Source organism: Rhizopus delemar, genomic scaffold (genome assembly GCF_000149305.1).
Source record: "Rhizopus delemar RA 99-880 supercont3.20 genomic scaffold, whole genome shotgun sequence".
Taxonomy (NCBI): domain Eukaryota; kingdom Fungi; phylum Mucoromycota; class Mucoromycetes; order Mucorales; family Rhizopodaceae; genus Rhizopus; species Rhizopus delemar.
In genome coordinates, this window is record NW_027137846.1 from 344,195 (window position 1) to 369,782 (window position 25,588).

At 33.1% G+C, this 25,588-nt stretch overlaps 11 protein-coding genes across 11 annotated transcripts; 8 read left to right on the forward strand and 3 right to left on the reverse strand.

The window, feature by feature from the left end:
- Positions 1-964: 964 nt before the first annotated feature.
- Positions 965-1,132, reverse strand: RO3G_16503 (uncharacterized protein; the record flags this gene model as incomplete). Its single annotated transcript, XM_067671087.1, has 1 exon — positions 965-1,132. The coding sequence occupies one exon, from the start codon at positions 1,130-1,132 to the stop codon at positions 965-967; it is 168 nt and encodes a 55-aa protein (XP_067527188.1).
- A 613-nt stretch (positions 1,133-1,745) lies between these two features.
- On the forward strand, positions 1,746-3,056 carry RO3G_16504 (uncharacterized protein; the record flags this gene model as incomplete). Its single annotated transcript, XM_067671088.1, has 1 exon — positions 1,746-3,056. The coding sequence occupies one exon, from the start codon at positions 1,746-1,748 to the stop codon at positions 3,054-3,056; it is 1,311 nt and encodes a 436-aa protein (XP_067527189.1).
- A 4,253-nt stretch (positions 3,057-7,309) lies between these two features.
- RO3G_16505 (uncharacterized protein) lies at positions 7,310-8,598 on the forward strand (the record flags this gene model as incomplete). The annotated part of the gene is made up of 7 exons (XM_067671089.1): positions 7,310-7,386; positions 7,534-7,582; positions 7,707-7,738; positions 7,861-8,129; positions 8,180-8,295; positions 8,336-8,446; positions 8,497-8,598. 7 exons carry the CDS (start codon positions 7,310-7,312, stop codon positions 8,596-8,598), a joined length of 756 nt encoding a protein of 251 aa, XP_067527190.1.
- A 16-nt stretch (positions 8,599-8,614) lies between these two features.
- Positions 8,615-9,652, reverse strand: RO3G_16506 (uncharacterized protein; the record flags this gene model as incomplete). Its single annotated transcript, XM_067671090.1, has 5 exons — positions 8,615-8,957; positions 9,011-9,150; positions 9,205-9,278; positions 9,332-9,598; positions 9,640-9,652. 5 exons carry the CDS (start codon positions 9,650-9,652, stop codon positions 8,615-8,617), a joined length of 837 nt encoding a protein of 278 aa, XP_067527191.1.
- Positions 9,653-9,833: 181 nt separating this feature from the next.
- RO3G_16507 (glutaredoxin) lies at positions 9,834-10,201 on the reverse strand (the record flags this gene model as incomplete). Its single annotated transcript, XM_067671091.1, has 2 exons — positions 9,834-10,085; positions 10,136-10,201. The coding sequence occupies 2 exons, from the start codon at positions 10,199-10,201 to the stop codon at positions 9,834-9,836; spliced, it is 318 nt and encodes a 105-aa protein (XP_067527192.1).
- Positions 10,202-11,954: 1,753 nt separating this feature from the next.
- RO3G_16508 (uncharacterized protein) lies at positions 11,955-12,692 on the forward strand (the record flags this gene model as incomplete). The annotated part of the gene is made up of 1 exon (XM_067671092.1): positions 11,955-12,692. The coding sequence occupies one exon, from the start codon at positions 11,955-11,957 to the stop codon at positions 12,690-12,692; it is 738 nt and encodes a 245-aa protein (XP_067527193.1).
- A 2,589-nt stretch (positions 12,693-15,281) lies between these two features.
- RO3G_16509 (uncharacterized protein) lies at positions 15,282-15,623 on the forward strand (the record flags this gene model as incomplete). Its single annotated transcript, XM_067671093.1, has 2 exons — positions 15,282-15,320; positions 15,423-15,623. The coding sequence occupies 2 exons, from the start codon at positions 15,282-15,284 to the stop codon at positions 15,621-15,623; spliced, it is 240 nt and encodes a 79-aa protein (XP_067527194.1).
- Positions 15,624-17,027: 1,404 nt separating this feature from the next.
- On the forward strand, positions 17,028-18,458 carry RO3G_16510 (uncharacterized protein; the record flags this gene model as incomplete). Its single annotated transcript, XM_067671094.1, has 1 exon — positions 17,028-18,458. One exon carries the CDS (start codon positions 17,028-17,030, stop codon positions 18,456-18,458), a length of 1,431 nt encoding a protein of 476 aa, XP_067527195.1.
- Positions 18,459-18,851: 393 nt separating this feature from the next.
- RO3G_16511 (uncharacterized protein) lies at positions 18,852-19,199 on the forward strand (the record flags this gene model as incomplete). The annotated part of the gene is made up of 2 exons (XM_067671095.1): positions 18,852-18,998; positions 19,191-19,199. The coding sequence occupies 2 exons, from the start codon at positions 18,852-18,854 to the stop codon at positions 19,197-19,199; spliced, it is 156 nt and encodes a 51-aa protein (XP_067527196.1).
- A 1,966-nt stretch (positions 19,200-21,165) lies between these two features.
- Positions 21,166-22,623, forward strand: RO3G_16512 (uncharacterized protein; the record flags this gene model as incomplete). The annotated part of the gene is made up of 1 exon (XM_067671096.1): positions 21,166-22,623. One exon carries the CDS (start codon positions 21,166-21,168, stop codon positions 22,621-22,623), a length of 1,458 nt encoding a protein of 485 aa, XP_067527197.1.
- Positions 22,624-24,668: 2,045 nt separating this feature from the next.
- On the forward strand, positions 24,669-25,519 carry RO3G_16513 (uncharacterized protein; the record flags this gene model as incomplete). Its single annotated transcript, XM_067671097.1, has 3 exons — positions 24,669-24,733; positions 24,790-24,963; positions 25,096-25,519. The coding sequence occupies 3 exons, from the start codon at positions 24,669-24,671 to the stop codon at positions 25,517-25,519; spliced, it is 663 nt and encodes a 220-aa protein (XP_067527198.1).
- Between the last annotated feature and the right edge of the window lie 69 nt (positions 25,520-25,588).

Sequence of the window (25,588 nt, forward strand, 5' to 3'; positions counted from 1 at the left end):
GCTGAGAAGGAAAAGACAGAGATGGTAGCTGACAGTGTTCCAGAACATAGAATGATAGAAATGTTCTCGAACGATGGCGATACTCAATACACCGTCGAATCATTTAATCAAGAAAACATTCTATATGTCGTCAAAATCAATGAAGATGAAAAAAATTGCCTCTTGCTCTTGTTCTTATTTCAAGTTTAACTTGGCCGTATGCAAACATATGTATTTGTTGAAAAGACCCATCAATGTTGAAGTTGAGGTTCTCTCAAGAATGGAAACCTTGCTCTCCCAAGCACACATTCCAATTCTTGCTAATACTAGTGTCAATAATAATATTTCTGATAGTGTTTCTTCTCAAGATGTTGAACATTCTATTTTGAAGAGAAACTTTCGACTAGAGTTAGATTCTTTTCGACATCTCAAAAGAAGCATTAATGCAATCAGCGACCATGACGTTCTCGACAATGTCTATAAAAACTTAAATAAGACAAACAATTAACTATGCTGATGGTTCTAGAAGAATAGGGACTCAAAGAAGCCTAAATAATTAAATAAATTGCTAAGTAGGGGCTCTAGGCCAAATATATTAATTAGATATAATATTTAAAAGTCACGTGCTAAACAGCGGTGAACTTTTATGCAGCAAGGAAAACCTGTAAATTAAATAATGGACAAGAATTACATTGTAGAGGGTACTGCATCAGATCGCATGGAAGTGCTAAGTGCCGTAATTTGTTGATATATAATCATGGAGTCAAAAAGGGCGATATCAAAAATAAAAAGCCAATGGGCCTTTCAGATACTAAGTAAATATTCAGGGCATATGTGACCTTTTGTGTGTGTGATTTTCTTTAGTTTTTTTTTGTTTTCGTCATTCGGGAGACCTAAATAAGGGAATTCTAAAAAAAATAAAGTCGAGGACAATGAGAATTGCCTTTTCTGGTCATCAAAACGATCAATCTAGAATAAAATCCCTTCAGAAAGTAAACATTGCGTCGTAGTGGGGAATATCCAAGGGACGAAAAGCTGCCGACAAAAGATATTGAAGATGCTCGAGAGATTTGTCTTCATAACGTTGACCTTTGTTCATTAAATATTCAGCTGTAGGAATGGTAGCGGATGATTTGTATTCAAGATGAGCCATAGAAGGGTAAGAATCAATGATATTCTTACGTTCAGAGTCCGAGAGTAAAGTAGATGAATGCAGACTTTTCTTTTTGTGTTGCATTCCCTAAAAACAAAAAACGTTTTTTTGTGTTGTAACACTAGAGATTTGCAAACAAACCTATGAACAAACAAAAATAAAGTGCGGCCGATAAATATTGTCATTTTCAAAAAAAATTAAATTTTTATAAAAGTGTCAAACTGATGTTCCAGGTTCATCAATTCAGTAAGAGTATCGATCAGGTTTTTTTTTTCTTATCGCTATTTTGGGAAGATTATCATGCCAATTCTTGTTCCACAAACCGCGTAAGTTGACAGCTAAAATGAAAAAAAGGGAGGAAATCGAAAAAAAGAGCAGCTGAAAGGCCTTCGAGACTTTTAAAAAAGGAGCCAAAATTTAAACCCAAAGTATATATAAATGCTTCAATTTTTATTTAAAACTTTTTCTTTCCACTATATTACTTATGTCTGAACAAAATATATCATTTGGCTCATTTATGAATTCAAGTTTTCAAGATATAGCTACCTTACTTTGCCTACTATGGATAGAAGTGTGTAATGCAAACGCTGCATTGGCTTTGTCAAAAGGCTACATGTTCCCTGCATCTTGCTCAATTTCAATCTTTGGCATTCTCAGTCTCTCAAAGTATCTCTTGGAATCATCATTGCCTGAACGAATTGTCAAGAATATGGGAATAGATCGCTGTAGATTCGACAAGTATAAATTGAAGGAGAAGGTAGAAGAACAGATAGCATCTATTTCGAATGAAAAATTGCTTTGGTTAAGAATGCATGGTGCGAAGATGTACTTGGATGCGCCTGCATTGGATAAAAGCTGGTGGATACTCTCGTTTGCTTCATGCCTTGGTTTATCTTGTCTTAACTTTGTTCCTTATATACCTCACTACTATCATACTCCTTCCTTAGACTACATTTATTTTCCCTTGCTTTTGACTGTTTCAAGTTTTGTTGCTTCTTTTGTTTGTTGTGTAGACTCTATTCTGATGCTCTCTGGATCCTTTGATCTTTATACTATTAATCAAGATATGGAGTCTCTTTTATTGCCTCATCATTTTGGTAATAGATATGCCATGATAGTTACTTCTATTATCGGCTGTATTTTTGCTTTGGGTATCGTTATTGGCTATATAGGCTCTTTCGTGGTGGTTCGGCAAATGGAAAGCATGGATACAAACTTATGGCTTGGTCTAGAGCTTGTTTTGTGTACCTTGCGACTGATAATCTGGTCTCTGAATATCGAAAAAGACGACATCAAAAAGATTGAATTGAGATTCAAGATGGATCGAGAGGATGAAAAAATAATTTATGCTTTCCAAGAAGCTTTTGCAATAACTAAAGAAAAGGCAGAGGATATATTCAAAAGAATCGAGAAAGGTGACTGCTTTGTTGCTTTCGAAGCGATAGATCTTTATCTTCAGATCAAAGAGTGTTGCTATGTAGAGGACGATGATATTGGAGCATATTACGAAAATGCAGAGATATTTGTAAAATGGAATAAGAAAAAAGATGAATATGAAGAGATTGCTATTCTTTGTGATGGAAAAGGTATTATGTTGAATAAGACTGATGTGCTAACTATCGAAATTGCCGAAGAGCATTGTGAAAACTACGATGGGAATAACTTGAGAGAATTAAATAGGATTATTACACACTACGTCAAAAGGATGTCTAGAAAAGAAGACGCACGGTACTTGTGTGAAGAATCCGAGTTACAGTTTTATGATAGACATGATATTGATGATGATGATGATGAACTTACACATATTATTGATATGTGCAAGAAAGTATGCAAACGATTTGACTATATCCAAAGTTTGCGTCTTATATTCAACAATGTATTGGAATATGAGCCCGATCAATTATATGGTGTTATAAATCTATAGTGTAAACAAATCTATTGTCAGTCGTAATGTATTATATTGCTATTTTTATTTTGTTTTGTTTTATTTTATTTTATTTTATTTTATTTTATTTTATTTTATTTTATTTTATTTTATTTTATTTTATTTTATTTTATTTTATTTTATTTTATTTTATTTTATTTTATTTTATTTTATTTTATTTTATTTTATTTTATTTTATTTTATGCATCCAAATAAAGGGTAGTTTTTATGGAATATTTCTTATGACGAATTGTCTTGCGCATTCCATTAGTAACCATAGAAACAGTAGTAAGCTTGTGATATATTAGCCACCTTTGAGCAAAATAGGTTTTTTTTATATAATTTAACTATTTACCCCCCCCCCCTTTTCATTAAATTTTGTTGCAGAAAACAGATCTTTGTTTTATATGTGCCAACTAAATTTTGATATTGAGGCATTTCATAACTTAGCCTGCAATGAGGAACTAGGATTTGATAATGGTTTGGTTGTCATTCGTCCTGGATCCGTTAATACACGAGTTACACTTCAGTGCTTGCCTTGATTGAGACTACAACGATCATTGCAGGGATTGTGTAGTACTCTTGCGAATTATGGTAGTGTCCACGATGCTGAGATAGTTGTAGAAAATTAAATGAGAAATAAAATGGAGATAGTGCTCGAAAAACTAGTGAATGAGTTACTATGTAACCTCTTTATTAGATTTCAAGACGAGACAGAGAACCCATTTAATGAAACTACGCCATTATATAGGAAGTGGAATTATTCAGGGATCGAAGTGAGTTCAAGGTCAACTTTAGTATTGAGCTTGGACAATATAAATATTGTATATGGTTAATATTGTAAATGAGTCTTAGTGAATATGTAATATATAATATTATGTATTCGGTACTTGTTATTTCTTATATAAGGTTTGAGTAATTTCATACAAATATTAAGTATTTAATAAAGTAAATACGACAGAAGTCGGTGTTCTAACTGGTTCAGACACTGGCGCCTTTCTTGGAATTAATTCATGCTATCGAGTTGGCTGATCCTGCACGCAGCGAAGATTTATCTTCTGTCTTTATTCATGCCTGCTGGAAAGATATACCCGCCTAATGTAATTATTGCCATGAACTCGACCATAGCGCAGTACAATGTAAAGAGGCACTCAGTAATAAGCGTATATGTTTTTATTGTTTTAAACCTGGTCATGTTCGGTCTCAATATCCTGACAAAATTGTTTTGGGAAAATGTAAAAAAAGCTTATCCTACTTCTTCTATATCCATCTATGATGTCTCCTCCGGTCGCCTAATACTGATACCACTGGCCCAACTTCGACTACGTCTAATCCTCCTTCTGTGAAGATAGGATCCATTTCCTTAAGCGTTTCTGATGATGATGATTATTTGGGCTTTTAATTCTCCTACTTCTCTTGTAACGGACCTATCGGCCGACTTCGTACCTACAAGAAGTAACATATATTGCTATTTTGAAGGCTGAACGAAATTATGGGGAAAGAGGGGAGACGGATGGTTGGATACTTGAAGAAATCAGCGGTCCAACGGACAGTTCAATACACAATTACACCTCTGCATGGCCCCGTGGCTCAGAATATTTGCTCTAATTAGGAACAAATGATAGAAATTACTGATCAGTTTTATACGGATCTCTACTCGATAGGCCCTATTAGCCCCTCAGCACTCGACAAAATGACGTCACATATCCCTAGTTCCTGTTGCCCCTAATGCAGACCCTGAATTGATAGCTCCCTCCCCCCTTCGTCAAGTATGACAATCTGAAACAAGTCAAACAAGTCTCTAAAGTCTATAGTCCTAGAACTGACGGTCTGTCACATATTTTCTAGAATATGATATTCAAACGTCTAAAGTATTCTGAATTGGTCTTACGATTGTATAATGATGCTCATTCTGATAGTACCTTTCCCAAGCTTTAGCTTAAAACGTGTTTTTGTCTGCTTTCAAAAAAGGGAGTGCTATTTCACTCAAAAATTGATGATCTTTTATCTTAATCACTTGTGATGCCAAAATCTTTACTCACGTGCTCAAATCTCGTTTTGGTTTATTGTCTTGTCACTCCTTTCTTCTTAATAGAGTGATTTCATGAAAGATCGCTTTATTGCAAACAATGAAATTCTGATGAACATCGCTATTGAACAAGCCTCTGTCAGAAACTCTGATGAAATAGGACTTTTTTGTGATCAAGAAAAAGCTTATGACAGAATCCATCCAGATTACCTTCATGCTGTCGTAGTACAATATGCTTTTCTGGAGGATTTTGTGTCCACTATTGACAAAGCTCTTCTTTGGTAACCTTACTCTCCAACAAAAGTATGATTAGCTGCACCATCTTGTATATTTAGAAATTTCATTGGCGTTTTGTTCTCAACAATGTCCCTTTTGGTCGTTTGTTAGTCTTTTAGTGCGTTTTGTCAATCGTTGGATCCTTTCAGTCCAACGCTTTGAATTTTTTCTCTAGAAGTATCTTGTATATCTCCTGTTTAGCTCTCTTATGCTATTTTTGTTAATCCAAAGCTCAACGCTGCTGCACATGCGACTTCATCTTTATTATAATAATAACCACTTTGGCAAATACGAAGTACAACATCAGATTCCCTATAACATATATGTAATTTATTCAAGACTAATACTTAATCCTTCATCATAACATAATACTAAATACATATAAATACATTGTTAGTTTATATAAATCTATCACACATCTCTGTTTCACTAATTATTAGTCTTTTACATTTATTAAATTCATTTGACAAATCAGAGCTTGTTTAGGGAATTATTTGGATCATAATTTTAAATCTTATATTTGTTTTTCTTTAACATAAAGTTCTCACATCATGTTATTGTACTCTCTTTCTATAATTTTATCTCCTTGTCTATTGATTGCAGGCTTAAGTCCACAATTCATAATATCAGGTGATTTTGCTTTCAATTCTGAAGTCGACAGTATGTTATATGGATTACATTGACAATGTTGATGGACATTTTTTTTTTTTTTCAATTTCTACTACAAGTCCAACAGCAAGCTGTAAAAACTTATTCTTCTTAGTTTGGTCATCTTCTGTTTATTTAAGATGGCTACAGTTAATGACACATTGCTTTGTCCCTTTATAAGTTTTGTCATGCATTTTAATTGACGAAAATAAAATGAACAATCGACGTATCATGTTAACTACAGTTAGTTACGAATCAAGAACAAATAAGATCTTTGATGCAAAGTGGTTGAAGGCTGTATTTTTATATTTTTGTAAAAGATGGCCTAAGGAATTCACTGGTGAAATGGACATACACCCTCTTAATGTCGTGCTGAAAGAGTAGAGTTCAAATGGTTGCACAGTATCTCGTCTGTGATATTGATTTACTGATCTTTCAGTGCATACTGCTTTCTCCTCTTTAACATTTTGTGTATATTTTTCCATTTTTTACAACATCTTGTCTTCAGTCTTTCATAAATGAGCCTGAGAATGGCGTAAACTTGCTTTCACGGATTCCATGGTAGCCAGCTACCGCCAAAAACTTAAAGAAACCTCATTGGACTTTAAATTCGTAGAACTTTCGTCCCGTTGTACTCTTGTTGATTGTTATAGCATATGGGTTGGTCCAATAATAACATCACCCCAAACCATAGGCGCAACCACTAATATGAACATTGTTGTACAAAAATACATCAATTCTTGTGATATAAAACATATAGTTGTTGAATTCTACAAAGCAGCTGATAAGTGATTTTTCACTGCCTAAAACCGACTTGTTGATATTGCTCCTATCAATACTTATGCTTGCTATAGTCTCCTCATGTAAACAAAAAGTTGCTCTAGGATTTACAATATTCAGTAAATGATTTGGGATGATGAAGCCGACTTTATCTATTGTTGTTCTATGGGCAAAATCAGCAGCTTGCTTTGTGCACGCTTCCAAATAATATTTTAGCTGTTTGCATATGCTTGTATGCTTTCCATTGTAAAATTGGCAACTTTGATATGGCCTTATGTGCTTCTCCTATACTCTCTTAATACCTTAGTGGTACGAAGTCTTCTCGAATAACAGTTATTTCAGCAGGGCTACAATTGGTTTTTTCTTTTAATTGAAGGATTATCATCAGCAATGTAGTTCTCTCAACTTAATTATAAGTTTCATAAAATTACCAACAATTTCGATTAGTTGTTAAAAAAAATGAAACTTCAAAGTCAAATCAAAGGTTGGCTACCTTTTCATGATAAGAAAGCTGTTCACAATGAATATATTTGATGCCGTTAATGTTAAGTTATTCGTTTTACTGCTTGATATTGTTATCAAAAGGAGAGAAGAGCAGTAAATTTCGTAAGAACAATTTTTCTAAAATTAAAAAATTCAATGTCCATTTCATCGGCATTTCTTTTTCCTTTCTTCCTCTTTTTTTTTACATAAGTTTTAAATGGAAGCAGTAGCAGATTTTCCGGAAGGATTCTTTTTTATTAGGTGTAAATCAAAGCCTTTTTCTATTGATGTTAATAATGGTGGAATGACTGTAAGCTTATTTTACTGTTTTTATACAAGAAAGTAACATGAAATAGAACGATACGGCTATCATTATTTGGCCACAGGTACATATAAAATACTAAAAGAAAGTGATGAGTTATAGTTAAATATAGATTTATAGAAATTGGTTGACAGTATTAACCAGGTAATAAACAAAAGAAAAAGAGAGGGGGAATGATATTTAATCCTTCAACTTCCGTTTAAGCTTTGGATGCATGAAGAAGGGTTTTTAATAAACAAGAAATCCGGGCTTGTTCTTGATATTAGAGGAGGAATTGAACGCGATAAACTTATAATTCAATATGCTCGTAAACCTGGATTAGCACATAACCAAAGATGGAAATACCAAGATGGCTACATATTCCCTGCTTCTAACCCTAACCTTGTCATTGATATTAGGGGAGGAGAATATAAGAATGGAAGCAATGTATTCTTGAATGCTAAAAATCCTCACTCACAAACACAACAGTTTATTATTCAACCCTTTGAAAATGAAAAATCTAGACAAGAATTGGCCTTGTTGAGACCTTCTCCGAGTAAAAATAAAACAATGATTAGTGGATATATTTTACTTAATTATTAATAGATCAACGTAACTCTCATTTCCCAAGAAGAGAAGAACTTTACGATTGTTATCGAATGTTTTATTTGGAAAATAAGCAGATTTCACCTTATCAATTAGCAGGCGCTGCAGCTTTTAAGGTAAAAAATACTGTCATTTGGTTTATTCAGAAATATTAAGCAAGTAGCAAAGGCAATGAAAGATTATATATCAGAATTAAAAAACAAGAATGAACCTATTGTTGCTGATGAGACGTCAAGAAAAGCGTTAAGTCATCTTGTTCAACAAGAAGTAATGATAATAGACTAAGAAATTTTTATTTAAAATTATATTTTTGTTAGGTACAACATATATTAACTCAACAGCAAGTTTATCATCAAGAATTGGTCAATGAAGCATCAAAGGCTGCTGATTCTTATTTTAGCAATGAATATAATGATTAATAAATAGGAGGATGCCTTATATCGCCGCCTTTCTTAGTTCAATCTCCCATTCTTCCATTCCTTCATAGTCGTCTACTTTATTTATATCAACAAATTCTTCTTTCTTGGGTTCAGCATTTTCTTTCTTTGTGTATTCCTCCTCTGCCTTTTCTTGCTTAACTTCTTGATCTGTCTCTTTTACCTCAATATCCTCTTTCTTATTCACTTCTTCATCACTATCATCATTATCTTGAAATTCAAAGAACACTTGTTCTTTATGGTCATCGTCGTGATCTGATTCAGGGGGATTGTTTAATATCTCTTGCTTGATAAGTGTAACTCGATAAAAGTAATTCTTCCAAAAATCGTGCTCGCTTACACTACAACAAAGTGTTCAATCATATTGTGCATGGGTTAATAGAATCATTCTTACTGTTGTGGAACAAGTGCAAATCTTAAGCTCGCTAATTCTTTGTCTTCCTTTAAAGCAGCATGAGCTGTCAAACTGTAGACATTAAAATCGAATTGAATACTGGTATCATCTGGTGGTGAAATCAAAAGGTTTCTTTTATCCTTTATATAGTGTCAGCATATAAAGATAAAAAGAAAAGGGACATATATATCTACCTTGGGTATCTCCATTATGGCCTTTCTCATTTGTTTTTCATATCCTTTATAACCAAACCACGGTGCAACTGGTTCTATTTTTTGCTTTATTCACTTTTAATTCCTTTTGTATTATTTTACTTTATACCTGAGCCTTTGGATTGACTTGTCAAAAGATTTTCTTGCTTCTTTTTATCTAAAATAAAAGAAGACCTTTCTGATTCCAAGTCAAATTGAAAATTACCAAAACGAGTAGGTAAGCTTTTGGCTTGTTGCTGGAATTTGGTCAATTGCTTATTTATTTCTTCAGGTAAGCCTTTTGTTTGAATCGATTGTGAAAGTGAATTTATGCTTGAGGTCACTGTTGAGAAAAGAGAACGACCAAACAGATTACCAGAAGTGTTTGCTACTCTTACTAATTAGCCACTACTCAGAAAATAAATAATTGTTATACACCTTTCTCAGTCATGAGTAAAAATAATAAATAATAAAGGGAAAAAAAGGAGGGAAATCTTGTATTTCTTTCGCATCTATTATTCCTACTCCGTTTGGAGAAAATAAAATAATCATTTTCTATTTATTATCAAAAAGATTTTTGCTTCTATACTTAAACAGGTTTATTTATAATCTAATTGTCTTTAAAACTAACTCTAGTCCTTCTCTAATAATTTGGCAAGTTTCCCCGAAGAATGAGCAGCTTGAAGATCACTATTTCCTCCAATGTGTTGCTGATTAATGAAAATGTTGGGTACAGTACTTTGTTTTGTAAATTCAGTCAAATAGTCTTGAATAGATCCACCTTCAGGGTGTTCGTTTAATTCTATAGTCTTATAATCCACATTTAAATCGTCAAGCAAATCTTTGGCTCTAATAGAAAAACCACAATAAGTTTTGCTAAAAACCTACTAATAATGAGCACAATATCTCTATTCTGATCTATTTAAGTAATTACTGCAACTTTATTCTCTGCAATGAATTTCTTCACAAGTTCTTTTACTCCACTAGTAACAACAGACATTTTGATAAAGAACGAAAAAAAAGAGTTGCTGATTAATATAATGTATTTTATCTCGAAAATGAGGCAATCCTCATTCTTTATTGGACAATCTGGAATTTAAAAGTCCTTTTTTTTTTGAGACCAAGTAAACATGCCTCTTAAATGCTCGACGCCAAACTACTTCAAGCTAATTTCCTTCTCTCTTTAAGACACCTATTCTAATATTTTCTGATAAGCTTAGTGTATCATTTGAGATTTTCCAAAACAGCTATCATATGTCTTGGTGATGCGATGTGTGCTTTTGGTATACTTTTTGATCTTAAGGCGGTATTCCTCTAAGAGTTAAAGAAAAGCATAATAGTATGCAAAATGCTTTGCAACATGATTGTTTAGGTCTCGACAATAAGCTGGAAATAGTGAATTCTACAATTGTTCATCACAATAAAAAAAAAAACTTATTCATGTGGCATGTTTGTCTGAAATGCTATTATGACATCAAAAAACGAAACAATATGTATTTTCATCTAGTCAAAATGCTCTTATACAGGGATTGATAAAAGGGAATAAAGAGGAAAAAACGAAATTTTATCTTTTGAATCTTTAATTTTTGTTCTTTGCTAATTGATTGATGGTATGAAGGTGCTATAGTCTAAAGCAGGATCATAAGCTCACTCTGTATGGTTAACTAATCAATCCACCAACTATTCAACAAACTTAATAAGTATATTCCCGACTGTTTCCAGAATTGATCGTTTTACATAATATTAGCTCCTCACATTTGGATGACAAAGCAACATTTACGATTCTGTATAATGAGCTTTATGGCACCAATGCTTGAGCTGTTTCTGCATTCAGATACAGGACACAACAACCTTGCAAGCAAAGTACGAACGGGATGAGACGATTTCACCATAGCGAATTATTCTGTAGACAACTGAATTAAAATCAAAAGAAGTTTAACTGAGTTCTCATTTTTCTAGGCCTGTAATGTATAGAACTTATTGATAAGAGATTAATGCATCGATTTTACTTTTTTTTAGGAGCTTTGTCCAGTATTCTCATCATGCTGCCTGTATCAGTAGCAAGCATATTGACATGGTAATAACGAACAAGACAGAAAAACTAGCTTTTATTAATTTATCAGAATTTTTATACTGAATATGTAAGAAATGATCAAAATGATTATATCTACTGCAATCTTCCCTTTTTTATAGTTTCTTTTGTTTGGAATAGAAAGACTTTTGAACCTGTTATTAATGAATTATAATACTTAAATAACAGCTTCATTCCATATAAAATCTGGTTTATCTATTTTATTATGTTCAGGAAGAGATCTTCAAATAATGAGCGGCATCGGCTAAAGGAACCAACCCTTATTTTTATACAGAAAGTTATAAGCAAGTCTTTTTCGTATATCGCAGACACGGAAGCACAAGAGCATAACTTGTGGAATACAAAAAAAAAAAAAAAAAAAATCATTATTCTGAATCTTTGCATACTTTATTAAAATAATGACGGCAAAACATCCTTAAATCAACTATAATACTGAAATTGATATTAATTTTTCACTATTATTAATTTGGTTACTGTCTCTATTCTATTTTGTGCCTTGCTTTACTTTGTTGATCAAATATCCCTTTTACTTTATAGCATTTGAGAAGGGGGGCTTGTTGTGCTTGTGTTACTTTCAAATCAAGATTGTTTTGTGGAATCAAATGCTGAGCGTAAAGAGCTCTTCTTTCTTTGCTTCTGCTTCTGTTTTTACTTTTGCTTTATGTCTGAAGATAATGAATCGTTTGGTTCTATTTTCGCATCGGGTATTCAAGATGTGGCTGCTGTACTTGGTATCTTGGGAACAGAGATGTGTGATGGAAACGCTGCCTTGACATTATCAAAAGGTTACCTATTCCCTGCTGCCTGTAGTATGTCCATGTTTGGTGTACTTGGTCTATCAAAATATCTCTTGAAATCATTTTTACCAGAGCTAGTTGTGGAAAACATGGGGATAAATCGCTCAGAATTTGACAAATATAAAGTAAAGGAAAAAGTAGAGTTAAAAGTACGAGACATTTCGAATGAAAAGTTAGATTGGCTAATAAGGCACGATGTCAAGATATATCTGCATGTAATTGGATTCAATGGAATCTGGTGGATGCTCTCGCTTGCTTCATGCTTTGGCTTATCTTGTCTCAACTTTGTTCCTTATATACCTCACTACTATCATACTCCTTCCTTAGACAGCATTTATTTTCCTTTGCTTTTGACAATTTCAAGTTTTGTTGCTTCTTTTGTTTGCTGTGTAGACTCTGTTCTCATGCTCTCTGGACATATTCAATTTTACAATGTCACGCGATTTGTTGAACCCCCTTTGATACCTCATCATTTTGGCAACAGATATATCATGCTAGTTACTTCTCTTATCGGCTGTATTTCTGCTTTAGGCATCGTTATAGGTTATTTGGGCTCCTACTTGGTGGTTAAACAAATGACAGAAGTGAATACATACCTGTAGCTTGGTCTAGAGCTTGTTTTGTGTTTCTTGCGGCTAGTGGTCTGGTCTGTAAATACAGATAAAGACGATCTGAAATACATTAGCTTGAAATTCAAAATGGATAGAACGGATGAAAAAGTAATCGAAGCTTTTCAGAAAGAATTTGGAATAAGCCAAGAAAAGGCTGAAGATATGCTTGAGAGAATCAAAGAAGGTATATGTTTTGTTGCTTTCAGGGCGATTGATCTTTATCTTGAAATCAAAAAATGCGTTCATGTGGAAGACTATGGCATCGAATCATATTATAGAGACACAGAGTTGTTTTTAAGATGGGATGTAAGAAAAAATGACTATGAAAAGATTGCTATACTTTGTAATGGAAAAGGTGTTGTATTGAATGAAGATGAAATGGAAATCATCCAGCTGGACGAAAACTATATAGAAAACTTTGATTGGATGGATTTGAAAGGTATAAATAAGATTGACGCATGTTACTTTCAAATGATATCTGAAGAAGAGAACACATGGTACTTTGATGAGGAATTGGATCTACAACCTGGCAATAAACATGATATTGTCGAAGCAGACTTTATACACATCACTTATGTGTATAAAAGAGCTCGTAAGTGGTTAGAAAACTTTGAATATTATCTGTGCAAAGAAGGAGAAGAAGAAGATCAAATATATGACGTTATAAATTTATAGCTTAAGCAAGCTTATTTTTAGTTACTAATGCCTGATAATATTCTGTTAAATATGTAAATAAAGAGATCTCAAGAATACTACAATAATCTAGGATAAATTATCCAATACGCAGCATTAGTAGTCATAGGAACAATAAAAGAGGTATAGATCTTTGATGAAGTTTCTCATTTCTAAACTGAATTTTTTCTATAAAGTCCCCTTTTTCGAAAGCATTAGTGATATAAAAAATAAAATAGATGCAGAGCTATGTTTAGCGAATAATATCATTAGGCATGATCCATTAAGCCACAAGACAACAGATTTTAAACAGTATACATTAGGCTGATAGTACATATGAAATAAGTGTATTTATTTTTATTTATGATTCAATTTTATTTACGTATTCCTTATGGTATAATTGTATGATTACAGTCAATAGCATTATATTCATGTCTACAAGGAAAAGTAAAGTATATGCTAACATACATTTGGTTCATACGTAAAATGATAGTGATAATAAGTAAAATGATAAATAGAAAGCTACGTAATGAATACAATATTTGTTCAATAACGATCATTGAAAAGAATGTAGGCATCCAAGGTATAATAAAGTCTTTTTCTTTCATCAAGTAATTATTTTTCTCCTTTATCCCCTTAATAAATTAGATTTGTTGCTAATCAGAGACATCTTTAGAGCAGAGGAGGGAAATCAAAAAGTATTATTTACTATAGTAGATAAAAACACAGCAAGTAAGAACAATCAAAAGTCTTTTTGTGTAAATTTTTCTTCGACCACCCTGCAATCAGGCAATAGCTCTTTTTCTATTGAGCTATCTTTAGTATTATACGCCCTTTTCTTTTCTTTTTATCAATTTATTTACCATCATTACTGCATACAATGAACTATCACAAAGGCCCACAGTCTTTTCTATATTACTTCAAGTTGATATCGACGTTGGCCAGTTGTAAATTAAAGTCAAATAGAAATGCATCGTCTTTAATTTGTGTTTTACTTTGAAGTTGAATGCTTTTAGTAAAAGAATACAAAGAAAAGAAAAAGTACTATTGTTCTGCATCAAGACCTTTCTTAATGTTCTTTATAAACTATTGAATGTTTATTAATTATATGTTAGTGATCAAAACAAATTCATTAAAATGCGTGTGTTTTCCATACGATGTTTAAAAATGATGCCATAGTGGATAATTACAATCAATATTTCAAAGTGTCTTTTCCAAAAAGTGCAAGTATTGCTTATAACTGGGAAGGAGTACGTTATTCATTACAACGTAATTAGAGTGGAATGAATCTATCGAAAACAATTGCATACAGCTTGGTTAAGCATTTCAAATGTTCGATATCAACGCTCCTTGAGCGTATTAATTAAATATTATTTGTGCTTTTTATATTATACACATTCATTGATCGTCCGTTTCAGCTTTTAATAATCTAATTCACTGCACTGTCAAACACAGGAAAGTCGATCTTCTCTAAGCATGTTTAATTAAAATTGAATCCCGTCCGTGCATTACTGGTGTAAATTGTGACGAATATCTTCGTTGCACTAAACTTGGGAACTTGTTCGCGTGGTTGGAGAACAAACTTAATGTATTTTCAAGATAAAGATTCAGAATCAAAAAAATTGAAACTTTGCACTCTTTCACTCTTTCTCTCTTTTTTTACAACTAGTTGAATAGCATGGATGCTTTCACTTAAAATAATGTTTGGGAAATCAATTCGATGATGAAGAAAAATAAAGGGTTAAAAGCTGAATGTGGCTTGATAATAAAGTTTACCCGGTATAAAATGTGACAGAATTTGACACTTGCATGGACATGAAATCACCTGAGAAAGAGGGTAAAAATAAGTCGGCCTCATTATAGGAATGCCGAAAGGAATCAACTTGTCATGCTCGTCAAAAGAAAAGAATGAATGTTTGTGTTGCAGTTCTCAAGTTGAATCTTAACGTACGCATAACACAAGGTTGGGTAGGACAAAATAGGCTCACAAAATTATATTAAAAGATCAGCTGCTTGTGGAAGTCTTCCTTTTCTAATTGTCGATCATAGAAATTCTTGATCAAGCGAGCAGATGGAAATACAAACCCTGTTGTACTGAATGATATGCTTGAGGTTTTAACTACCGAGCTTGAAAATCTAGTAATGACAAAAAAAAATGACGTTTATAAACTTGTCGAAGAAAATTTTAGAACCACTTTCAAACCCACCCATCTAGAGTCATATCCCTCTGAAGGTCAAATAGCAGTATAATTAGGTGAAAAGATGGAGAACACTGATTTTGATTTCACGAGCAATTATGTGTTCATCGACAAAAGTGCCCTTCCACGTTAGTCTGAAGCACAACCTTTCATAGTCAATAAAGAAGCTCATGCCGTCGTAAAAGTGCCTAGAACAAAAGCAAAGATTACAATCATTTTGTGAGTTATTGGCTTTTTCAGAGGTTGCCACCCTATAAATAAATAAAAATGCAGTGATTTCATAGGTATTTTGTGTCCAAGTTTGAGAATTGTCCTGACCTCAAACTCATTTAATGACTGAATGCTTCTTATATTTCACGCATGCTGTAAATGTACCAATCTTTACGTAGAAAATGCTCCAATAGCTCTTCAAATTGATATATAGATTTGACTTTGCACATGCTGCTTTTACTGAGAAATGCGAGTTGCTTGTAAAGTACATACATCCTAATTAGATATAAAAAGAAAAAGAAAAAGGAATTATAGGTGCTATGATTCAGTAGCATTGCTTACTTTCAACAATAAAAGTAAGGCTAGGAAATAAAAGCAGGTCACATTATAAAGTGTGTTGTAAAGTAATACCATTCATATGGCATCATCTTTGTTATGACACCAAGCTGTAGTAATACAAGTCATGGTTAGAATAAACATAAAATTGTTTAAAATATACTAAAAGAAACTTCTTTTTTATTGGTCATATAGCCTTATGGCATACTTGTAATCTTCTTGATACCAAAAGCTTGTTTCTAGGTCGTCTAGGATTTAGCAATCTTTCTTTTCTTCATAACCATGTACTTAATTCTGGCCTTTACTTTGATAACTTGTGCTTCAAGAGAGAGGGTGCAACTAGCAAAAATAAATAAAGTACAAGAAAGGAAATATTGACCTAAGCCATGAAAAATCACCTTTACAATTCAATCTTTGCATGTCAATCTATAAAAGCAGTATAAATATTTTTTTTTTTTTGCTATTCAGCTAACTAAGGGAAACATCTTTGTCTTTTCATTGGATCTCCAAAAGCATATTCACATCTGGCGTGTAACATGTTATATTAACTACATCATTTATGAAAACAAATAAACATTTTTACCCTTATTCACAAGATACTCTTGATTTATTAAATCATAAACCTCGAGGATATGACAATGCAAAATTTTAAATTCACCTTGACTCATTTTTTGGTATCATTACAATGATTTCAAAGGGACAGTAACTAATTACTTTTATATAAACAAAAACCAACTTTTGTTCAGTGAAGCATGTAAATTAAATGACAAAGATAAAGCATGATCCGGTCAACCCGATAGTCTCTGAAGAAAGAGAGTCTTTTCTATTTGTACTACATATAAAATATATGTATAAATACCATGCGTCAAATGCTAGATGTTAATGCTTTTTTTTCTTCATCTTCTTGTTTATGTCTGAAGATAATGACTCGTTTGGCTCTATTTTCGCATCGGGTATTCAAGATGTGGCTGCCATACTTTGCCTACTATGGATAGCAATGTGTGATGGAAATGCGGCATTGGCTTTATCAAAAGGCTATCTATTCCCTGCTGCCTGTGGCATGTCCATGTTTGGTATTCTCAGTCTATCAAAGCATCTCTTGGAATCATCATTGCCTGAACGGATTGCGAAGAACATAGGCATAGATCGCTCTAGATTTGACAAGTACAGATTAAAGGAAAAAGTAGAAGAGCATATTTCGTCTATTTCAAAAGAAAGGTTACTTTGGCTACAAAATCATGATGTGAAAATATACTTGGATGCACCTGCATTGAATAAAAGTTGGTGGATACTCTCTCTGGCTTCATGCTTTGGCTTATCTTGTCTCAACTTTGTTCCTTATATACCTCACTACTATCATACTCCTTCCTTGAACTACATATATTTTCCTTTGCTTTTGACATGTTCAAGTTTTGTTGCTTCTTTTGTTTGCTGTGTACATTCCATTCTAATGCTTTCTGGATCCCTTGATCTTTATACTATTAACCAAAATATGGAGTCCCTTTTATTGCCCCATCATTTTGGTAATAGATATGCCATGATAGTTACTTCTATTATCGGCTGTATTTCTGCTTTAGGAATCGTTATTGGCTATGTAGGCTCTCACTTTGTAGTTCAGCAAATGGCAGAGGTGGATGTATACCTGTGGCTCGGCCTAGAGCTTGTTTTGTGTTTCTCGCGACTGATAATTTGGTCTCTAAATACCGAAAAAGACGACATCAAAAAGATTGAATTGAGATTCAAGATGGATCGAGAGGATGAAAAAATAGTTCATGCTTTCCAAGAAGCTTTTGCAATGACTAAAGAAAAGGCAGAGGATATATTCAAAAGAATCGAGAAAGGTGACTGCTTTATTGCTTTCAAAGCGATAAACCTTTATCTTCAGATCAAAAAGTGCTGCTATGAAGATGACGATGGTATCGAAGCATATTGCAGAAACAGAGATATATTTGTAAAATGGAACATGAAGGAAAATGGATATGAAGAGATTGCTATTCTTTGTGATGGACAAGGCATTGTATTGAGTAAGGCTGATATGCTAACTATCGAAATTGCCGAAGAGCATTGTGAAAACTACAATGGGAACAGCTTGGAGGAATTGGATAGGATTATTACACACTACGTCAAAAGGATGTCTGGAGAAGAAAACGCACGGTACTTGTGTGAAGAATCCGAATTGCAGCTTTATGATAAATATGACATTGATTATGATTTTTCAAATACCATCGATATGCTTAAGAGAGTATGTCATCAGCTTGATTATATTCAAAATTCGCATCTTATATTCAACAATGCAGTGAAAGATGAATTTGATCAAGTATACGGCGTTATAAATCTATAGTTTGTCCAAATATGCTGTCAGTCGCAGTATTTGATGTTGTTCTATTATAAATTAAAATAAAGAGATTTTATAACATATTAAAACGAACCGTTCTACCTACGTGATTAAAAGTCATAAGAATAATAGCAAAACCTAAGCTATGTTGATCATTTCTAAATTAAATGTTTTTTATACATATTTTGATCATTTTCACTTTTCATATGGTCTGCGTTAGTAATCTTTGTTTTGTACGAGACAATTGATTGGTTGAAGTTTAATACATTCGATATACCTTTTGAATAAATGCTTTGTATACATGCTTTCTCCAAACTCATCTTCATTAGAACTGAATACGTATAGAGGGACCTGCAATGATCGGGATATATGAAAGTATAGGCGAAACCATAATTTAAAATGCTTAAGAGAATCTGTCAGCGTGCCAAGACTTTGGTTGGGATCATATCGCTCGTATATAGAGACACCTCTTGGAGAGATTCAAACAGAGATCCTATCATCTATCACACGTCAGCCAACCTATCGGATATTAGCATGCATGTCAATGTAAGTTGTTAAGAGCGTTGGTCTCTGCTTACTCGTCCTCATGAATCATTCTGATCAAGTTTTGTTTTTTTATTATAAACATTCAAATTACAAATAATTCTTTTATTTTTTCTTTTAAAAATATTCCTCATGAGCTGTTGGATCCTGAGCTGGACAATCACATTGCTCCTTCATAACTGTTAATATCTATAGTGTTTTTAATATCAAAAGCTAAATTGTGAACAGACTCTATAGAAAATAAAGATAAACAAGCACAGTAAAGCTAGCTTTGGATTCTTTTATAATTATGAAATTATGTAATTTGATAAAGATAAAAGGCGGTTACTGCTCCGTATCTATTTTAAACTCGATTAATTGTGAATAAAAGTGTCTGAATGAAGTAGCATTGCACCTCCACAAAGATAATCACGTTCCACTTCTTTTATTCATTTTGGTATACACTGCCATATTGGACAGATTCAACAATATCTTATTTGTGGTAAAATAAGAACATTTAAAAGAATTCTTTTATTGATGTAAATACATTGATACAATGTATTGTCAATCTTTGTAAAAATGTATGTGGCAACCACTTTATTTTAGCAAATAACCAGGCCTTTGCATAGAATGAAACATAACATCTGTCTATACCAACCATATATGTAGATTATTGCATTCATGCTATGGAGATGGCAATATGTACAGACACTTCATTAGTTTCTGAGAGTATTACATAGAAGTTACTATGCTTCTTATATAAATTCTTGGATGGGTTATTTAGCGAAGAAACCTTACATGCGAATGAAAATAGGTAGAAATAAAATTAATCAGAGACTGAAAACATAGCATAATTCATTGCTACAATTGTTTGTATTCACAGTTATCACTGTCATATTCTTCATCATAATGATCTTTTTGAGATCAAGGTAGCTCACTGTCCGAACAACGGTTTTCTTTATCAGACAACACATGTTTTCAAATGTCCCACCTTTCATTTGGATAGATCAAGAAGGCACATAACACCCTGTGCCCTTAATTGACTTTAACTGGATTAATGTCAACGATTTTTTGAAAGTATTGCTGTTTGATTGTATTTGCTTAGATTTCATTGCCCATATATAAGTGGGTTTGTGGATAAAAGTTTTGTGAATGAAAATGGTTGGGATGATGGTCGAGTTATGTTGTATGGCAATATTATTATGCTTGTTATCATTTTGTTATTACGTGTGTTACGTCTCTTAGTTTTTATTCTGTAAAAGGAGGGCAGAAGTCATTATTACTGAATGGAAAGGTTTCAACGATTATAGTAACAAGATGCTATAGTTAAAAACCTTAATAAATTTACTTACACTATTTCTCTATTCTGTTGTTCCATACTTGATTTTCAAAACAAGTCAGAATGGTTACTATTAGACATTCAATACAGGATTATTTGCATTTTGCTCTGTTTTCTTAGACTATTATTTTCTGTATAGAATAATTAAAAAAAAGCTCTTCATTTATGTAAGGAATACAGGATCAATAGAAGAAAATTGTTGAGTAAAAGAAAGTGTAACATTGCTGCTGTGTCTCAGTTACTGAATTTATAAGAAATGATTATAATTATTGCTTTTCATCCCTTTTTATAGTTTCTTTTGTTCAGAATAGAAAGAGCTTTGAAGCTGTTGTTAACGATTTATAATGCTTAAATAATAGGTTCATTCCATACAATCTCTTGTTTGTCTGTTTTATTATATTCAGGAAGAGACTCAAATAATCAGCAGCACTGGCTAAAGGAACAATCTCTTATTTTTATGCAGAAAATGTAAGCAAATCTTTTGCGTATATCGCAAGACAGAGCTTTATCTTAGCAGACACGGAAATACAAAAACACAACTTGTGGAATACAAAGAAAACATTATTATTCTGAGTCCATATCAAAATAGTGACAAAAAAAAACATCCTCAAATCAACTATAATACTGAAATTGACATCATTTTTTAGTTGGATCAACTTTATTACTATCTCTATTCTATTCTGTGCCTTGCTTTACTTTGTTGATCAAATATCCCTTTTACTTTATAGCATTTGAGAAGGGGGGCTTGTTGTGCTTGTGTTACTTTCAAATCAAGATTGTTTTGTGGAATCAAATGCTGAGCGTAAAGAGCTCTTCTTTCTTTGCTTCTGCTTCTGTTTTTACTTTTGCTTTATGTCTGAAGATAATGAATCGTTTGGTTCTATTTTCGCATCGGGTATTCAAGATGTGGCTGCTGTACTTGGTATCTTGGGAACAGAGATGTGTGATGGAAACGCTGCCTTGACATTATCAAAAGGCTACCTATTCCCTGCTGCCTGTGGTATGTCCATGTTTGGTGTACTTGGTCTATCAAAATATCTCTTGAAATCATTTTTACCAGATCAAATTGTGAAGAATATGGGTATAAATCGCTCAGAATTTGACAAATATAAGCTGAAGGAAAAAGTAAAGTTGAAAATACAAAATATTTCGGATAGCAAACTAAGTTGGTTACAAAAACATGATGTGAAAATATACTTGGATGCACCTGCATTCGATAATAGTTGGTGGATACTCTCTCTGGCTTCATGCTTTGGCTTATCTTGTCTCAACTTTGTTCCTTATATACCTCACTACTATCATACTCCTTCCTTAGACAGCATTTATTTTCCTTTGCTTTTGACATGTTCAAGTTTTGTTGCTTCTTATGTTTGTTGTGTAGACTCTATTCTCATGCTGTTTGGATCCTTTGATCTTTACGATATTGTGCCGATCATGGAATTTATTTTAATACCTCATCATTTTGGTAATAAATACATTATGCTAGTTACTTGTATTATCGGCTGTATTTCTGCTTTGGGCATCGTTGTTGGTTATTTGGGCTCCTACTTGGTGGTTCAGCAAATGGCAGAGGAGGATGTATACCTGTGGCTTGGCCTAGAGCTTGTTTTGTGTTCCTTAAGATTGATAGTCTGGTCTCTAAATACCGAAAAAGACGATATAAAAACGATTGGCTTGAGATTTAAGATGGATAGGACAGATGAAAAAGTAATCGAGGCTTTTCAAAAAGAATTTGGAATAAGCAAAGAAGAGGCAGAAGAAATGCTTGAAAAAATTAAAGAGGACGATTGTTTTATTCTTTTTGAGGCGGTTGATCTTTACCTTCAAATTAAAAAGTATGTTCATGTGGAGAACTATGACATTGAGCCATATTACGAAGAAACAAAAATGTTTATAAAATTGGACAAGAAAAGAAACACATATGAAAAGATTGCTATTCTTTGTGATGAAAAAGGTATTGTATTGGAAGAAGACGAATTGAATACCATCCTGCTTGATGAATACTACCGCGAAAATTTTAATTGGATGGATTTGAAAGATATAGATGACATTGATTCATGCTACGTCCAGAGGGTATCTGAAAAAGAAAGCAAATGGTATCTTTACGAGGAATCAGAGTTACAGCCGTGTGATAAAGATGACTTTGTTGATGAGGAATTTATGCATATTACTTATGTGTATAAGATAGCCAGAGCATGGACAGAGAAATATGATTGTAATGAAATTGATCGTCTCCACAAGTCACGGCCTGGATTTAAGGATTCAGAAAAAGAAAAGTTTGATCAAGTGTACGATGTAATCGAGTTATAGGTTAATCGAATTTGCTACCACTTACGAATATCTAATAATGTCCTGTTAAATATGTAAATAAAGAAAACATAAGAATACTACAAGAACCTAAGAAAAACCGTCCGATGCACACTATTAGCTTCATAGAAATAATAAAAAGCGTATGGGCCGTTTATGAAGTATCCCATTTCAAAAAAAAAAATTTGCAAGAAAAATGTAAAGCACTGTTCATAGTTGCAAATAAAAACATAAAAAGTAGGAACAATTAAAACTATTTTGTGCATATACTTATTCAGCAACTCTGCAATCAGACAATAGTCCTTTTTCTATTAAAACTATCTTTAGCATGTTGTACCTTTTCTTTTGATAATCTGTATCATCACTACTATATACAATGGACCATCATAAAGACCCACGGCCTTTTCTATATCGCTTCAAGTTGATATCGATATTGACCGGTTGTAATTTAAGTCAAATAGAAGTACTAGTCTTCAATTTGAGCTCTACTTTAATGTTGAATGTACTTTGTAAAACAAGAGAAATGACTTTTTATATTTGCTATGAATCGTACAAAGTTTAATTCCAGTTGAAATATGATTCATTGATTTTATAAAAGGGAATTTTAAGCTTTTTATGCAGCAATAAGATCATACAAGATATTCCTTCTCAGTATATAACTATCATCTCTATGATGACTAAGGCTCAATATCTGATTACATCTATTTGTCATAGTCAGTCTGAGACAGTTAAGAGTGAATAGTAAAATCCTTATTCTTTATTCTATAGATGAATTCAAGCTTACTTGTTTAAAGTATAAATATCATCTTTATTTAGTAATGTAGCATCTTCTCATCTCTCTTTCTTGAATAAAACTATATCACATTTTTACTTTTCTTATCATTTATAGTATCCTGTTTAGTGTTTAAAATATATATTACTTTGCTTGTATAAAAAGCACATCAGCTCAAGAATCAATGACTTGATTACAAGTTCTTTTCAATTAATATTCTATCACCTCTATTCTTATCAGTAAAGAAGAAGAAAAGTCAGTGAATGATCATTTCATTCAATAAAATAAAATAGTTTTGCGACTCATACACCTTTTATCTTGCTTGTTATCTTTTCAAACCCGCGCTTAAATATTTTAAAGCATAAACTTTAATATTTATTTGTTTCGCAAGGCGGGAGAAGCGCATTTTTGCTGATCTAATCACCTTTTATAGGAAATACATACGTTTTTTTTTTTTTCACTTTTAAATTCTGGATCTTTCTTTTTTCCTTTATTGACTCATCTGATTCATACCAAGGTTTGTACAAACAAGATGTTTGTAATATGTCAAACAAGAAGCCATTCATTCTAATTTTGTAATTGTACCGCCAATTTGTGGAGTTCAGTGTGACATGAATACCAATTGAGTCTAGTTTATGATTTAGTGTATTTTATAAAACATCACTACAAAGGGGGTTACAAAAGAGAAATTAAGGAAAATCGAGTAATGGAGATGAATTATAATTATTAGCTTACAGTCATTTCAAAAAGTAAAGTCGCTGATGTTATGTAAAAAAATCTCTCGGCAAGCGCTGTGAAAACAAGCAAAGGTAGAAGTATGGCTTCAAAGGTTTTTGTCACAAATCTTTGTATAAATATCGCAACAACAGATGCTCGAAAGAACTCTATCATGAAAGTCATTGGGTCCATAAGGCATCGGTTCGTCTTTGATTCATTCGAACCTTTTTTGAATCTCAATGCAGTCTTTTGCGTTTGACAACTCACAGCTGACAACACATCTTTTTATTCCTCACTCAAGCTCCTCTTGCATTCAATCTATCATCATCAACATGGTCTTTGTGATAAAGAGTAAATATATCCTTGCCCTGATGTGAACTTTCAAACTATTACACCTTCTTTCAATACTAGACTCGATGGCTGTCCTGAAAAAAAGAGATCTGAAAGTGTTCTAGCCAATCATTGTGCAAATTTTGGTGCGAATAGAAGACTGGTAATTGGCCGAAACACTTTTTCTCACATCTTGTTTTCCCTTTTTTTCCCCCTTTTACATGTCAACATGGCATCGAAAGTGAAAGCATTTCTTGTATTCGCTTGCCATATTTGTGGCAAAAGCGAATTCATGTAAGAATGGAACTTGCACGAACACTATAAAACCGCGATTGGTTACTTTCTACTAGTACGAAAGGTCGAACCAAAGCATCTGATTGCTATGATCTTATTTCTACTGAAGAGACTTCCACCATCACTGACTACCAATGCCCTTCCTGTTACTTGCAATTTGAGGCACTGGAACAACTTCGTAATCATATTAAGCGATGTCACCTGCAGTTGGGTGAGATAGAACCAGAAAGGTAAACGTTTTTGATAGGATATGAAAACTCGTGCTCACAAAATTGGTTTTACAGTACCACTTTTTTGGAACCAGAAGATCCAATAGCAAATCATGAACCACTACCTACAATACTGCCTTCACTATAATCTAGCAATCTTGATGTCAAACCTATAGAAATTTTAATATCACGGAGACGGAACTTTGACGAAGCGGTGATCAATGCCTGCCAAATAACTGACAGCCATCCAATTGACCAAAAAAAGACCTTGTTCATTGTGGATACCCTTCAGCTAAAACCATTGGCCATGTTTAGCAAAAATGGTACGAAGCAAAATGTCCTGGCTCATGAGCGCATTGTCAGTCGCATCATATCAGATAACGATACTCTCATGTCCATTTCGCCATTGAAGCGTTCCTTTGATGAAATGGACAAAGTTGTTTGCAGGAAATGCGCGTCCACGACTGTTCCAGGTTTTGAGCGTGTTCTTGCCTCTTCACCTTACGCAAAGCTAATTCGACAACACCACTATGTTGAGCTGTCTCCAGATGTTTGCAAAATGCTGAACAATGACTAGGAATGCCATCCACAAGTCAGATATTTTACTGCCAAGCTGTTGTCTGACGCCATAATGCATAACACTCGC